The 16573-nt window shown below is 54.5% G+C and overlaps 1 protein-coding gene across 1 annotated transcript in view; it reads left to right on the forward strand.

Annotated features, from left to right (window-relative positions):
- Nucleotides 1-288: 288 nt before the first annotated feature.
- Nucleotides 289-16573, forward strand: part of LOC309886720 (opioid-binding protein/cell adhesion molecule homolog) — a gene marked incomplete at both ends in the record, with an annotated part of 99408 nt that continues 83123 nt past the window's right edge. The window contains one exon of the mRNA XM_082777853.1: nucleotides 289-455. Coding sequence (XP_082633979.1) covers nucleotides 289-455 — 167 coding nt within the window. The remainder of the gene's footprint in view (nucleotides 456-16573) is intronic.

The raw sequence follows: 16573 nt of genomic DNA on the forward strand, positions 1-16573 counted from the left end.
CCTCCTCTTCCTCCTCCCCCCGGCCCTCTCGTCCTCCTCCCTCACCCAAGGATACTGGGGACTCCCTCCGGATGCCGCTCGGCAGGCTCAGTGCTCGCAGGCTGCCTTTCCAGGGGCTCTCCTGATCTCCGTGGAGCTCCGCATCGCTCGCCTCCGCGCCTGCCCCGGTGGTTTTGCTCCCCCCCGTCCCCACACACACGCACCCCCTCCCTCCTCTCCCCCCTTTTCGCTCCTGGTGGCCTTGTCGGGTGTGTTTTTTGCCTGGTGGAAAAGTCCCTGCTGCCCAGGATGGGGGTCGGTGGGTGCTTAGCCCTGCCCTGGAGGTGCCTAGTCGTCCTCTGTCTCAGGCTGCTCTTCCTTGTGCCCGCAGGAGTGCCCGTGCGCAGCGGAGATGCCACCTTCCCCAAAGCTATGGACAACGTGACTGTGCGGCAAGGGGAGAGTGCCACGCTCAGGTAGGAGCCGCTGCCTTTCTGCCTTTTGGGGAGGGGGGTTCGGGGTGCTGGGGTGGGCATGGCGAGGTCTTGTCTGCGCCTTATGGGGTGGCCGTGCGCCGAGCGGGGCTGCCGGAGAGTCCTGGGACTGGCTGGAGACTTCGCATCCCAGGGGCTCATCGTGGCGGGGGACCCCCAGCTCCAGGGAGGGGGGAACCGGTGGCAGTGCGGGGCTGGCAGCCTCCTGCCGGGGCTGGCGGGGGGCTGCGGGTGCCAGACGAGGTGCTGACAAAGGGGCTGGGGTGGCAGACGGTGACTGAGCGCCGCTGCCGCGCCTGAAGTTGTCTCGGTGCGTGCGGGGAGCGAGGGGGGGTCCGCGCCGTGCCAGCGCCAGCCCGCATCGCCGGCGGGTCCTCGGGGCTGCCGAGCCTCGGAGGTGTCAGCGCTTCGCCCCCATCACTTTATAGTCTCCGCACGAAGCCGTTAATATCAAATCAATCTTTTACTCCAGGGGTGCATCTTATGAATTCTGATGGATGCTTTCCCTCGCGCGCTGTGCTGTAGGAGAGACGCAGGCAGCTTGCCCACAGACGGGCCGCTTCTGGGCTGCAGAGCGCAGCAGATAGCCCTTCTCATTTCCTGAGCGAGTTACAGGTGTGCCCACTGCGTTACCCGTGCAGGATACCAGCTCTCAGTAGCCAGCGCAGCACTGAGGCCAGAGGAGCAGACCAGAGCTGTGGGCACTGCTCAGCTCGTGTCGGGGCTCGGGGTCGCGCTGTGCTTCAGCCCAGGCACCCTAGGGAGGGCCTGAGCCAGTTTGGGTGGCTGGGAAAGCACCCAGGGATGTGGGGAAGGAGCATGGGGATGCTGGGCAGGGAGAGGAGCGAGTCTGGAGGAGTCAGCCTGCTGCTTTCCCTGCAGCAGCGAGCAGCGTGCCCCAACAGCGCGAGGCTGGCTGCTCCCTCGCTCCACCCCGGAGTATCGGGGCTGCAGTGGGGAGCAGTGGCTCTTCCCTGTGCCACACACGGGGATGGCACAGGCAAGCTGAGTGTGTCACACTGTCCCTTAGCACCTGAGCCGTCCTGGGGCTGTGAAGCTGGCGCTGGTTTGGTCGGAGGCCGCTCTGCTCGCGGGAGGCGCGGGGCTCAGGCAGGCTGTCCGTGGTTTTGTGGAGGGGAAACATTTGGTGGTGGTGGGAAACAGCCTCTGGCTCGAGGTTCTGTGGTGCCCACACCCCGTTTCTTGGTTGTTGGTCTGTCTGCATGGTGGGGATATTGGGTACGGCGAGTTATGCCGCTCCCCAGTGGCCCCTCTGTGCAGCAAAGCCCCAGGGGATGCTGCAGGAGGCCCCGCAGGCACTGTGGGCACGGAGGGATGCTTGATTTGTGTCCAGCGCTAGAGATAAGCCCCCCGACGTCCCCAAACAGGGCTGTGGCTGTGCAGCACCTGGGGACATTGCCCATGCCAGGCTCCCCACTGTGTGCCTGCAAGTGGGGCCACGTGGGGACCCTGCTGCCATCACCCCAGGGAACGGGGGCTGTGATGGAGCACAGGGTGCCTTTCCTCGTGCTCTCACTAACTGCATTGCAACGATGATTAACCCGAGCTGGACTGAGCAAGGCAGCCTAAAGAAGAGAGGACAGCCCCCAGAGGGATGCCTCGGGCCCTGGTGCTCCTTCCCTTGCTGTCTGAATTCCTTTTGCCAGTCACCTGTGGGGCTTGGGACTCCCAGAGGTGATGCTTGCGGAGGGCAGAGCAGAAACAGTGCCTGGGGGCGAGTGCTGCAGGGGGCTGAGCCCCCACCCCAGGGACCCCACAGCATTTGGGCTTGGTGCCGGCCAAGACTGCCACCAGCAGAGGGCTGACTTGGATTTCCTTTTTTTTTTTATTATTTTTATTTTTTTAAGCTTCTGGCCTCTTTTCTGCGCTGTTTGTGAGAGGGGATGTTTGTGAAGCAGCCAGCCCTGGAGCGGGGAGGGTTCAGCCTTCCTGTTGGAAACTCAGCATCCCCCAGTGGGACTCCGAGTGCTGGTGCTTAGAGGAACCCTGTCCCCAAAGCCCTTTCTCTCTGCCCCTTTTCCTTCTCAGCATCCCCTCCTGCTCCCTGGTGCATCTTCCCCACGCTCTCACCTCCTCCCTTTTCCTCCCCAAATTCAGTTTTCCCTGCCACAGTCACTCCAGGGCTCCTGGCCTCCAGCTCCTTTCCCCCTCAGCCCCCCATCTCTTCTCACACTGCTGTTCCCAAGGGTTCCCCTCTTCCCTGCACCCCTATTCCCCTGCGGCTGCCCCTCTGCAGCCTCTGGGCCACCAGCATCCTTTTCCTGGGGCTCAGAGTTGGGAAAAGCATTGCAGACACCGACCCAACGTGGAGCATTACAAGGATGTGGCAGGGTGATTTGGGGACAGCAAGCAGGGCGGTGGTGTGCCGGAGCGCCGTGGGGAGGCTGCAGGGCATCCTCTGGGGGAGCTGCACCAGAGCTTTGCTGGGCAGGGAGAAGTCCCTGCATGGTCCTTGATGTGGTTTTGGGTTGCAAGGAGGTGGTGGCTGCTGGTGGATGTCCAGCGTGGTTTACTCCTGGCACACAGCGTGGTTTTTGTGCGGCCAGGGAAGGAGCAGGCGTGGTGTCCCCTGCTGTCCTGCCTCCAGCACGGCTCCTTGGGGCTGGGACCAAAGAGAGATGAGACCCCCAGGCCCCCATCTCCTTGCACCTGCAGAGTTAGCCCCCTTCCCAGCAGCTTCCAGGTCCCTCCAGACCTGTTATCAGGTGAGCATGAGGTGGGCTGAGCCTCCAAGCCTTGCTGTCTTCACCAGGGCAGGTGGAAGCTCTTTGCTTTCCAAAATTGTGTCCTTACGCCTACGTTGTGCTGCAGAAAAGAGACGTGGGAAAAGTAGCGGTGGGGAAACCTGGAGGCTTTTCAGGCTGGTTGTGGTTTTCCCATATTGGATTTTGGGTGCGTCCCTCTCCATCTCTCCACCCTTTTTCCTAGGGAGGCTCAGCATAATCCTTGCAGAAATGAAGGCTCCATCTGCAGGCAACTTCTAGGTCATCTGAGATGCGCAGCGAACAATTCCCCGGCTTTAAGCAGAGGCTGTTGATAATTCACCACTTTTTATTGTAAGAACAAACAATTCCCATAATAGTCATGCACCTTTCCTCTCCAGGGAACTCCAGGCAGTTTGCAAATTCTCTGCGAACTATTAAAACTAAAATCAAGCTTCCTGCTCTCTGACTCTGAGATACAAAACCTGCTGGGAAGCGGGGCAGGTGCTTGGATGGCAGCAGTGCCCCGTGCTGCGCGCCAGTTGGGGACACGGAATGGAACGGCGAGCACACCAGTAACCCAAAGGCAGGGAGGTGGAGGAAGGTCATGGTTTAATTTCCCAGCTGGGGCTCGATGTGGAAACAAGGATTAAGTTGTTTTTTTTTTTTATTATTATTTTTGGAGGAGTGCTGTGGAGTGTCAGCTTGCTACGGTGCTGCTTGGATGCGTGCCCCATGAGCTAAAGGGCACGGGCGTCTGTCCCCTAGGGTGGTATGGGGGTGTCACAAACAGGTCCCCACCATGTGCAGCAATCCCAAGGGGCTGAGACCAGCTAGAAACCTTGCCTTGTCTTTTATCCTGTCTGGGAGCATCTTCTCCATCACGGGGTTCGAGCCTGAGTGCAGAAACGATCCAGGCAGCGACTGAACCGCAGGCGGTGCCGCTGCAGTGGCAAATATTCAAGTGGTGTAAAAGCAGGGATGTGTAGTAAACCGGGTCGTATCGCTGTGCCGCCAGCAAATCGACCTTTTATAACAAGCATCAGTACAGTTCATAAAGACGTAAAACAACAGCTGCTCGAAATTTCAAGGCTTTATGGTTTTATCTGTATTTAAGAAATATTGGCACTTTTTTTTTCTTTAAGACAAAAGCAGCGTGTATGGGCGCCTGGGGGGAGAAAATCAGGCAGGGTGCCTGGGTTTTCTCCTCAGCTGCCATCGCAGGGATGCCAGGACTTGAGGAGCCTCCTTGGCTGCTCCCTGCCTCAGTTTCCCCATCTGTAGGATGGAGCTGATAGCAGCTGTTTCTCAGAGATGATTAGAAGAAGCGACTGTTCAGAGGTGGTGATGAGATTGTATGAGAAATATGAGGCATCTATACCTGCCCTTCTCCCTAAGCAAAATAATAGGGATGCTTTTTTCTTATATTTAAGGCAGGTTTTCAAGTCAAATCCCCTCTCCACTTTTCCATTCAGTGCTGGCAAGCTCAGGGCCTCTCTCCTGTTGTTTGTCCATGAAGGGGACCAAAGGAACAGGGGAGCTCTGCTAATTCGCACTGAGGACTCCGTGACTCGCTGTGTTTGGTCAATTAGCGAGCATGAGAACAATTCCAATTAAAAATAAAAAGCCCGAATAAAACATCATGAGATGCTGTTCTTCCATTTAGTTTTGCAATTATAGTTTTAATTATTTCTGACAATGCTTTTTTTTTGGGTAATAATCTACCGCAGTCTATCTCGCAGCACACGACGAGGCCTCGGGAAAATACAACCAGCAGGAGCAGGCAGCAGGACTCTGGGCATTGCCTGGAAAGTCAGGAAATCAGATTTTTTGGCCCGTTTTCCCTATTGTCATCACATGTAGGCTCGGTCCTCAGTTTCCCTACCTGTTTATGGGGGTTGTGAACTCGCTGCTGCTAAATCCTCGCTGGGAAGTGGGAAGAGACTGATGCTTTTTGTGTGCAAATGCGAGAAGCGTGGGGCTTAGCGAGGAGCAGATTACTGAGGACTTGCTCCATCGCTGCCCCCTTCCTCCTCCTCCTCCCCCAAAAAGTTTTCTGGAGCAGCTAAATATATACCTGCCGTCTCCAAGGTAGAGCTCGCGGCATGTCGGAGCTGTAATTGGCGACTCCGTGAAATTACAGCCACGGATTCTGGCATTTGGATCCTCCTGGCTGGCATAATAATTTCTCCCTAGGTAGCTGGTATTTAACTTGTCTTAGCTGCTCCCGATAGTTATAATTACAGTGCCCGCTAATTTCCCTGAGCCGCTGCAGCCGCTGAAGGGTGCCGGGGGCTCCCTCCACGCCAGCCCCGTGCAAAGATGCTGGTGCCCCAGTGCAGATGCCGGCACCGTTGGGGCTGGGTGGAGGACCTGTCCCTGTCTTGGTGGCAATGCCACCGGTTCCTGTGGTCCATACGGAGAGCTAGAGCCCTGCTGAGTGCAGATCATCGCCAGGAGAGCACGTTTTGCAGAATGCAGCATCCTGCAAGGAGAGGAGGAGTTGTCACTTGCCGTCACCTCTCGAAGGGCCAGGCCACGAGTGCCGCTGCCTAGCGAGGAGCCAACCTCCGTGCTAAGCTGCTGAGCTCCGCCAGCCAGAAATAGGCACAAGCAGCGATACTCAGCTCCGGGGGATGAGACTGAACTGTTAGTAATCCTTTCGCTATAGCATACACGAGAGCTTTTTGCAAGCATAATAAACTCCCCTGGCTTGCGAGTGGTAATAGCTGTCCTTCCCCGGGTAAGGCACGCTGCTCGCCGAGCGCCGCGCTTTGTTTCTGGGCAGGGATTAGGTGTTAACGCTGCAAAACGAAACCGGGGCACAGCGGCTGTCGCTCACCTCCCCGCTTGCCGAAGAGTTTCTCTGTTCCCTTGACTGCTCTCCCAGCGTGCCGCCGCGGTGCAGATCCTTCCATTCCTCAGCCCTACACCGCGGATGCTTTGTACAACAGCTGGACATATTGTTTTAAGTGATAATCTTTAGATACCGCAGCCGAGCAGACAGTTCATAAGGAATATCTGATTCGGTGACTATCACTTCTCCTTCCGTCCTTGCAAGCAGCCTTTGAGGGTTAGGATGTTCTGTTTTTTTTTCTGCCTTTTTTTTTTTTTTTTTATTAATGAGAAAAACAGTTCCCCCACAGCCCCTGCCAGCAATTTTAGCCTGTAATGGGTTGTTTACCACTGGTTTGGCTGGACGGTAGGTCCTGTCTTCCTTCCCAGAACCCTTCAAGGTCAGATCGTCAGTGCAAAAAACTCACAGATTGCATTTCTGTTTTCCTATGAATATTGCCCAAGATTTGCTTCCAACGAGTTGTTTCCATGACTATGCTCGTGGATGGACCCCCTCCAGACACAAATGGGTCTCAGAGTCTGCTGAGGGAGGAGCAGGATGAAAACCCCAGCTGTTGTGGAGTAGGATCAGGTCAGGCGATGGCGAGTTACGTAGTAAGGTAACAAATACCCCAGGAAGTATTCGATGCTGTCTCTGGAGCTGAGAAACCCAAGGAGCTTTTTCTTCTCTTGGTGTACCAAGACTCATGTGTGTTGTCACCTCCTGGCTCTCTGAGAAGAGAGGGATGGGGGGCCAGGAAGGTAAAAGTGCAAGAAAAGTGAGAAAAGTTAGGAGGAGAGAAAGAAAATGATAGGTGCAAGAAGGGAATGAGTAAGGGGGAAGGGGAAAGGAAAAACAGAGTCAATGGAGGCAAAATTCATGCCCTGTGACTCCTTCTGGGGAGCTCGTGGAGTTCAGTGCTGAGGGTTGAGTTCCTAAATCAGAGGCCACGGGGAGAGCATGGGTGCAGGTCCACAAGATGAATGGGCTTTGGTTCAAGGCCAGCCCCTGGTACCCACATCCCAGCAGGGCAGGGCTTCCCCACCTCCTATTTATTTATATTTTCCCCTCTGTGTGTGCATACATGTGTGTGTGAATGTGTATATATATAGTGTGTGTATATATATATATATATATATATATATATATATAAAATCTAACAAATTTCTAACCCATATAAATCCAATTACCCATGTTTTGCCTGCAGGGAGCGAGGGGAGATTAATGTTTGGTATTTTGGCAGGAATGTAAAAAGAAATAGGTGGTAATAACAATGAAGGCTCGTAAAAAGGAGCCGATGGCCGTGTCTGCGCCCGGGCACCCGGCCGTGATTCTGGTGGGCACTGTCACCCGCAGAGGGGCAGGGGACAGCGGGAGCTTCCTGGGTACCTGAAAATATCCCTGGTATTCCGGTGAGAGGCGGTGATGTTAATGTGACCAGAATGGAAGCTGGTGAAAAAGAAGTGCTGGATGCTCCCAGGGCCCCTTCTCGTAGTGCATCCCGCTCTCTGATGCCGGCACCGTGGGAGCGCGGTGCTTTTATCCCCGTTTTGCAGAGAGGCAGGCAAGTCCTGAGGAGGCTTTTTGGGAAGGAGAGATGGAGCTAAGCTCCCTGCAGCTCTCAGGAAGGGGACGTTAGTCTGGTTGCAGGATAAGCAGTCACTGCAAAACCATGCCTGTCGCTTTGCAGCGCTGCTTGGCTTTGTCCCACGTGGCATCTCCGTGCAGGATTTGTGCCGTGGTGAGCACAGGCACCCTTGTAGGTGCTCAGGAGGATTTGGGGAGGAAAGGAAGGTTGAGTTCAAGTCCTTTAGCACAAAACAAGAGGGCGACGGACCTGACTGAATGATGGGTGCTCCCAAGGGATGTGTTGGAGGCTCAGCAAGATGTACACAGTGGGGACTTGTAGCCATGCCGAGCAGAGCCTGGTGCTGCAGCGGGGACCTTGCCACTCTCCCATGGGCACCTCTCCTCCCTCAGCTCTGACATGTGGGAGCCACTCATCACCCTGCATTGATACCCTCCATTCTGTCACCCGGGCTGGCTCTCCTCTCGGGCAGGGTGCTGCTCTTTGTGTCCCTGGCACGGCGAGTTCAGCACGGCGGGTGGCACCCAGCACTGCTCCCTCCCTCGTCACCCACGGTCACGTATTAATCACGGCTCAGATATTGCATCCCCACAGCCCTGCCTTGCCTCCCCGGCTGGCTTTGCATCAGGCTCCTTGCTCTCCGTTTATTACCACCACCAGTTTTATAACCCACTTTATCAGATGACTTTTTTTTTTTTTTTTTTAAAGAGCACAACCCGTGAGCAACTCATCATTTCAGAAGGAGGGAGAGAGCCGTGAGCAGGGAAGAAAGCCTCCGTGCTTACACCTTAAATGAAGAGGCTGCTTTACAGCGTTGTTGCATTTAATTCAATCAAGGCGGTTATAGCCGAGATTTAAGGTCCTTTGTGCGATCACAGGAGCTGCTCTGATGCAGCAGCAGGTAGAGGAAGAGGCTGAGCCCATTTCCAAGGAGACTCGAAGTAACTGCTGGAAGCAGCCAGGCCTGGGGCTCACTGCAGCAGCGGCTCCGTTCGGGAGCTGTTAGCATTCACGTCACATCTGAACTCTCCCTCCGTCACCCTCCCTGCTCTGGCTCCTTACTCCAATATATCCCTATAAGTGGAATTGATTAGTTTGGCTCTTTTTTTTTTTTTTTTTTTTTTTTTGTTATAACTAGGGGAAGGGCCGGTTTTAATTAATGCTCTTAACTGTATGATAATTGTGCTGGCTGGTCCCATCGCTGCCTGAGTCACCCTCTCCTCCCTTGTTCCCGCGAGGAGACCGTGTGGACTTAATTAAAGTTAGGGACCCAGGGCTGGCGGGAGCAGCGGGAGGCTCGCAGGGCTTTTGATGAAATGATTGCTATGGGGGAAGCGTCGAGCTGCTTCCTGGAGCCATAGATCACGATGCTGAGACACCGTGACGACTGTCTGGTTTGACCACCTGCATAAAACAGGCCATTGCCTTTCATCCAACGTGTCCCACCTCATGCCTGCGCGCTCCTGGAGGGGACAGCACCACTTTTGGAAGGTGCTGGGCCATGGGCTGAAGGCATCTGACGCTGACAGCATCGCTGGCCCTCGTAGGCACGCCATGATGTGTCCCTATCACAGTTCCACCCTGTTTTGAGAAGGCACCCATGGGTCTTTCTCATCTCTAATTCCAACATTTGTGCCTGCAGACAGCGCTGCCACCGCAGCTCAAATGCAGCCCAAGCAAGAGCTTAACAAGCTCCGAGAGCTGTCCGGAAAGTTATCCTGACACCAAGTGACAGACTCGCAATTGATATCCTCCGGAGACTTTAAACTCACTTCCACGAGGTTTCCAAAGCTGGTTTTGTCTCGTACCTGCAGAATCCTTTATCTGCTGCGACGCCTCCCCTGCCTTGCCTCATTGCTCTTGACGTCCCTTTTGTTGCCTGCTGCGGCGCGGGGACGCGCCTCTGAACGTGGCAAAACTCATCGGGGGGGCTCCTGCGGCTCTCTGCTCCCCTCGGAGCAGCTCTGCTCTGCTCTTTTCTCTTGCTGGGTTCCCCATACACCCGGGCTGGGTGCTGCTCCCCCTGGCTCTGCAGGGAAGGGCTCTTGGTGTCCTGCTCAACGCGCACGGAGCCCTTGGAGAGCTCACAAATCTCTTGGCATGGCTTTTTGTTTCCCACGGGGTTCCTATTCACTGTGAGGTCCCATGATTTTCCTCCCAGGCAATAGGGAATGCAGGAAAATACCTGCTGTGGGGTGGCTTCATGTCACACTTTGGTGACAGCTTGAGGCCAGGCCTCTGTTCCACCTCAATCCTTTTATTTATCAGACTATCCTTGCCGTCCCCTTGCCTATGCCACCCCTCTCCTAGCCCACGGTCCCAAGCCAGGAGCCATCGGTGGCCAGCACCCCAGGGCCCTGGCTGCGGGATCCCCTCAGGGATGAGCTCTGGCAGCCCCCGATGCTCCGTCTCAATTTTGGAAACCCGGGCTTCGTCCTGCTGGTGCTGAGCTTGCGGCGGTTTTTCAAGACTGATGCTGCACTTAGCGGGGTGCTGCCAAACCCACTGAGTCCGGCAGGTTATTTCCCTTCAGAAGCCATTTATCTTTTCCATTTCAGACACAAGCTTCAGTCTCTCATCTTTTTTTTTTTTTTTTTTTTCCTCCCACACTGAAGGAGCTCCCAGCCCTCCCCAATAACTCCCATGGTCAGCACCTGCCAAAGGGCACAGGGACACTGATGGGGAGCAGGTGCCAGGCACCCTGCCCTATAGGTGATGGGGTAGCAGGGCTCCTGCAATGCTGCCTGATGTTTATTGATTCCTTTCTGTTTATTACCGAGAGGGAGATGGCTCCAGACTTCAGCCCATGTATGTTTTTCCCAATGAGGTTTTTATGGGGATGCTGCCCTCCCCACGGGATGCCAGCAGCTCCCGGGCTGGGTTTGGGAGCTTTATTCTGGCAGGGAACTTGCAATTTGTCTGCATGTCTCAGGAGAGAGAAGCTGAGATACAAAACTTTGGATGGAAAGTTTGGGAGCATCTTGAGCTCTGCCACTGCCTCTCGCTGTGCCCTTGAGCACCTCACCTACCCTAGGGCTTTGATTTCCTTGCTTAAATAACAGGGGCACCCAATTTCCTGATTTTTGTTTGTGTTCTCCATAGCAGAGGACTGAGATCTTCAGCAGGGTGTTGCACATAGCCAAGCACTTTGGAAAATCCCCCCCAAAAGTTATCTTCAAGAGCAAGGCTCTTTGTCATTAAACACCAACTTAATAACACAAGGGGAAGTGTGATGGTTATTAAAGTTTAACAACTGTGTATATCTATTACCTAGCTGTTAAATCTTTATATGCCTTAAATAATCAATTGATATTTAATTAGCATATAGCACTATTGCTGCCTTCCTAAATCTATAATGATAAACCAAGTTACAAGTTATTGGACATTAATTACTAGCTGATGATTAGAAACAGCAAGGCATTTACCAACCTCATCCCGGCTATAATACGGCGTGTCCGCCGCACGCTGCCGAGCTAAACTGCGCTCACTGTCTCTTAATAATCAATGGGTGTTTAACATGCAATATTTGTCTAATTAGCACTAAATTAAATCCTCATTGACAACACTTCAGGGTAAGAGATCTGCATCAAATATGATGGATTAGACACGGAAGGCCTGTTACTGGGAGCAGGAGATGCGCGTGTCATTTGCTTTGCCTGTCATGGCTGGCACGTGCCTCCGTGTGAGTGTCAGCCTGCTCCTGGGGGGACGGGGGAGTGAGCGATGCTGAGATGTTGGAGTGACAGTCCTGGAGACCCCAGGTCCCTCTGCGCTCTGCTGATAGGTACCAGCAGCTCTTCCCGGCCCCCTCCCTGCTTCTCATCCCGCTTTACCCAAGGATGAGCTCTGGGGTGGGACCAGGGCGGTCTCCTGCTGGGCTTTGTGCTCAGAAAGTGCTTAAATCACCCCGAGCTCCTAGCAGGGATGGCTGCTGGTTCCTATCCATATCCTTCCTCTGCCCTGAGTGTCCCTATAGGATCTTCAGGGAGTCATTCAGTCACTTTGTGCCTGGAGATTTTCCAACAAAGGATCTCAGTCCCTCTTGTCCCCCTCTATTTTGTGTCCTGCACGCTTGCACGCTCATTTTTGGGGTGTCTGTGGTCGGTGGCCTCATCTGGGTGATGAGAGGAGTGGAGATGCTTGCAGTATCGGCCTGAACTCAGGTCCATGCTGCTGGGCAGGGGGTGGGAGCAGCCCCGATGCTCGCCGAAGCACCGTGTGGGTGGACGAGCTCCGTGGGGGCAGTCGGTGCGGGGAAGCGCCTCACTGCACTCGGTCGGCACGCGTGGAAGTTGTTTTGCGAGAGCAGTGGGATGGATTGCATGGCCTCCGGCTCTTTCTGCGAATCAGCCTGTCCTTCACACTCAGCGTGGATGTAATTAACTGTGCTGATGGGATGTTATGCCAACAGCAAAGCAGAAAACACCAGAAAATGACTCAGAAGCAATGCCGGGGCCGTTCGGCGTGCTGCACGGCGCTTCCCCTGCTGCATGCTGTATGCACGGGCACGGCTGCAGCATCCCCCTGCTTCCGAAGGAGGGCAGGGGCAGTGCTCCAGAGGGGAGCAATAAAACACAGGCTGGGTTTTTAGGAGGTGCCCTGCAGGGTCTGGCACTGCTGAGCTTCAGCTGAGCTCTTTGCTCTGCGTCCAGGTGAGATGGACGGTCCCTGAGAGCTGCTCCTCTCCCTGGCTGCACGGGGGTGTTGGGTGCACAACTTCCAGCTCCCTCCTTTCCATCCCAAGAGCAGATCCCAGTTTCTGAAGTGGATTTCTTTCTCTCCATCCCCAGAATCCCAGCTTCTGCAAAGTGCAGAGCCCTGCCAGGTGGGACTGATGTCTCTGGCACCCTGCGGGAGCTGGGATGAGAAAGTAGGGAAAAAAAAATTAAAATGACTTCCAATTAGCAATTGAAATTGTTCTTAAAGAATTTGCCTATTCTGCAAGGAATGTTTAGTAATTGATAGCAATTTCTAGCAATTAAATACAAATTAATTCGTGCTACTGAGTAGCAGCTTATTTATGGCTCTGTATTTATGGGCACTCCCTCTCCTTAAAAATATCATCGTTGCTTTTGATAAGTAATTAGAGTTTACTGAATAATTTCCCAACGTAGGTATGAATTTTAAGTAATTTTTACTACCAAGCAAGTGTTTCATTGTATTGCTGAGTGAGGGATTATCATTATTTATACCAGGGGAACGCCTCGAGGCTGGGACAGGCGCTGTGTGGATGTATGGCGAGGAGACAGTCCTTGCCCAGAACAGCTTCCAGAGGTTTTCATGTCGCTGGTCTCCGTAGCAGGCTCCCGAGGGTGCTTTCCAATAAATAGAGGCTCGTGTTCTCCCTTTGCTTCTCCCAGCACCTCTGCAGCACGGGCTGCAAGCAGTGATTTTATTTCCAGCCCTGCTCCCCTTTCCTCCTGCTGGGATGAGTGCTGGTGCTGGGGAAGGGTCATTTCTTGGGGTGGGAGTCATGGTTAACCTCACGTGAGGTGTGAGGTGCTGAACATCAGTCACGCCTTTTGAGTCATTTACTAATCTTTTGGATTTGAGGTGTCTCCTATTTGCCTTGTGCTTTTTTTAAAGCCTTTCAGGTGATGTCAGCTCATGGCTGCAGGCTTTTAAAGGTACCCCTACAGTTCTGCACATCCACATCAGCTTTGCAGCAGGTGAAACCCTTGTGCATCGTGGCTCCAGGATGTGCAGGTTTTTGGGGAGAGCAGTGGCTGGTTTAGTGTGCAGGTGGGAGCTGGCAGTACAGCACCAGGCTTGGAGAGGGCTCTGACCAGAAGAGTGTATTTTAGGAAATCTGTGCATCCCAAATGCCTTCCCTCAGGCTGTGCTGGCTCCCCCTGTCCCCTGGGGGATGCTCAGGGGCAGGACCCACACAAGGACAGCGTGCAAGGAAGAAGAGCTCCAGGAGAGGCGTTTGCATTATTAATACATGTACTCTCTCCTACGCAGCAGTCCAGGGAAGTCTGAATGTGTGCTGCTCCGTGGTTCATGAAACATGGCAGTCATCCTAAAAATCCTGCAAACAAGAGGAGCCAGACTGGAGGGGCATGATAATAAAAGCACAACTGGGGAGCATCCCTGGGAGGGGAGAGCCAGCATGGTGTGCTTGATGTGATGTGGTTTTCGGGAGCTGGCAGCAGTGCTTGGCCTTGTGGGGTGACTTGTGGGCTGCTCAGAAGTGCGGGCTGTGTGCCCGAAATGTGCTGTAGGGCTCCTGGGGTGGAACCTGCTGCCTTCACCAGCTGCAAGGGGGAGATTGGGGACCTCAGAGAAATGGATATCCCATGGCATGTAGGAGGGCAGCAGCTGTAGGGGAAGAGCTTTGGGATTTACGACATACAGATTACAACTTGACAGTTATTTGGGAGCTTTGGGGCTGTTGGGGCCCTTCGGAACATCACTGAGGTGCCGGGACCCGTGGCTGTTCCTGTCCCCTTTGTCACCTGCAGGTAATGGGGTCAGTCCCCACGTGCCGCTGCGCTGCCTGCTCTGGCTCATTTCTGGCTTCATTACCGAGCTTGATTAAATGGCACTTGTACAGCGAAGGGTTGGGAAAACACACAAAGGGACTTTTTAGTCATCTGAGGCACTCAGATACTGTGGAGACAGAGAGACAGATGCTGAAGGGATCGAGAGAGACAGAGTTTGACCTTGCGGCTGCAGCAATGAGATGTGACCCGCTAGGGCAGCGGCCTCCCGGGGTCCCGCAGCCTCTGAGGAAGGGAGGAGGTTGGGACAGAGCCTCGGGACCTGGAAAAGGCTCCTTCTGGAGGGAAAGGGGGCAAATTGGATGGCTGTGCTGTGTTTGAGAGGAGCTGGGGACAGCTTGTTCTGAAATGTGGCTTTGTGAGGATATAGGGTGGGGAGAAACTGAGGGTGGGGAGGTTTTGACCTCAGCATCTCGCTTCTGTATCTTATTCTATGGAGCCTGTGTGTGACTGTGCGCATGTAGCCAGCGATATTGCTCATGCTATCAGTGCACAGAGCTGGATTTAGCCTTTATCTCATGGGCTGTGCAGCTGCTGTGCCATCTCCGCACGTACCCAGCGCGTGGGGTGATGCTAAGGAAGGGGGCTGCTCTTGTCACCTCTCCACAAATCCTCAAGGAGGGCACGGTCTCCTGGTCTGTGAGCTCAATCTTATCACCGGTTGCTCTTGTGAGGCTTTGGAGGCTGGAAAGGCTGCAGAAATGATGGCAGCTTTTATTGAAAGGGAGCTGCCTGGGCTGGGACGGACGCAGGAATGACTTTTAAGGGTGAGGAGCGACTTCAAACCAGCGTGCCTGTGGTCCTGGCCTCTCCTGGCCTGGCAGCCTTTAGTGAGATTTCAGTCCAATTACCTCGTGCTGTCCTTCCCCTGGTGAAGGAGCATGGATCTTCCCTCCCTGCCCATCTGCCCGCCTTGTAGCCTGCTTCCCTTAAACCTTTTCCTTTTACACCTTCCTTGCTGTTGCCGGGGTCTGGGGCACGGCGCTGGCTTTCATCTCCTTTCTTGTGATGGTTCAGAGCTGGTGGCTTTTGGCCTCTGCTCTACAGGTTTGTTAGGAGCTGTTTGTGGCGTGGAGATGCTGTGGACCCTTTGGGTTAATCGGCTGCCTGGCTACAAGGGATGGGACCCGGTGCCCTGCAGGAGCTGTGTGACAGCTCCGCTCTCGCCCCGTGATCTGAGCACGCTGGCACTCGGTGCCTGGGCATGGAGATCTTAGGAGATGGCCGAGACTTTCAAGTGCAGTCTCTGATGGCCCCGCTCTCCCTTCCGGCAACTCGGAGACGCTCGCTCGTGTGATTAACTTCACATCCAAAAAGTCACTGCCTCTGCAAAGCTTCAGGACTCAGCCGGCGCTTCTGACTGCCTGAATGCCCTGCAAGCCTCCAGACAAGGGTCAGCGAGGCTGCCGCCGTCAGAGGAGCTCAAAGGCTCCAGGTTTGAAAGCGAGAGCACTCCTCAGCTCTTTGATAGCGGAGCCAAGTGCCTGCAGACTGCGAGGGGCATAAACAGGGAGCTTGGGCAGCCCGGCGGCCGCACTCCAGCTCCTTCTGCGCCGAGCGTGGCCGGGCAGCGCCGCAGCATGATGCCAGCAGATGTCAAAATCATGGCGTGGTGAGCAGGAGGTCTCCAGGGATGGTCAGAGAGGCTTAAAGGCTGCGTCCCCGGTGTAGGGACGAGGAGCTGGCCTGGCCAAGGTGGAGAGGAGGGAGCGGAGCTGCCCCAGCCCCTCCTGGCAGAGTCACGGTTAAGCCCCGCGGCAGGATTGCTCACTGGTGATTCATCGGCGCTGTGCTGCTAGCTGGGGCGGTTCTCCTCGTCCTGCTTCACCATCTGCAGCAATAATAGCAGGGGCAGGGGAAGGGGAATCAGCGCTGCTGCCTCCCTGTCATCCCCAGGGAATTTTTGGTGGCTCTGAGGTGCCACCGCGTGGGCAGCCACCTCGGACCGAGCTCGGTTGGGACAAGGGACGGTGCAGAGCAGATGCCGGAGGAAGGGATAATAGTGCAGGTGGTACGTCTCGGGGGGAGCTGCTCTCTGCTAGCCATGATTTTATGGCTCTTCAGCATCCCGTTGACCACATGAACCAAGAGATGGTCTCCGTGTTGGGCAGGGGACAATTTAGGGAGCAGGTGGATGTGCAGATGGGGGGTACCGAAGTTCCTGCCCATGGCTGCAATGGGATTTTGCCCTGGTCCTTCTGGTACTTAGGAGGAGAAGGCTTGAAGCAGCACCTGAACTGGCTGATCCTGCAAGTAGATTTGTTAGGTCAAAGCCTCCTCTTCGCTGCTGTCTTCCTGACAGCAGCCCGTCCCCTCCACCAAATAAAAATTCCATGCACGGAGCCGGTTAAAAACATCAATTAGCTCTAAAACAATTATTATTTTTTTGAAATGCCATTTTATATATGCAATAACACAACACAATAATCCTGGGTTATTTAACAGAGCAT

The sequence above is a fragment of the Aythya marila genome, assembly GCF_965140915.1.
Source record: "Aythya marila genome assembly, chromosome: 23".
Taxonomy (NCBI): domain Eukaryota; kingdom Metazoa; phylum Chordata; class Aves; order Anseriformes; family Anatidae; genus Aythya; species Aythya marila.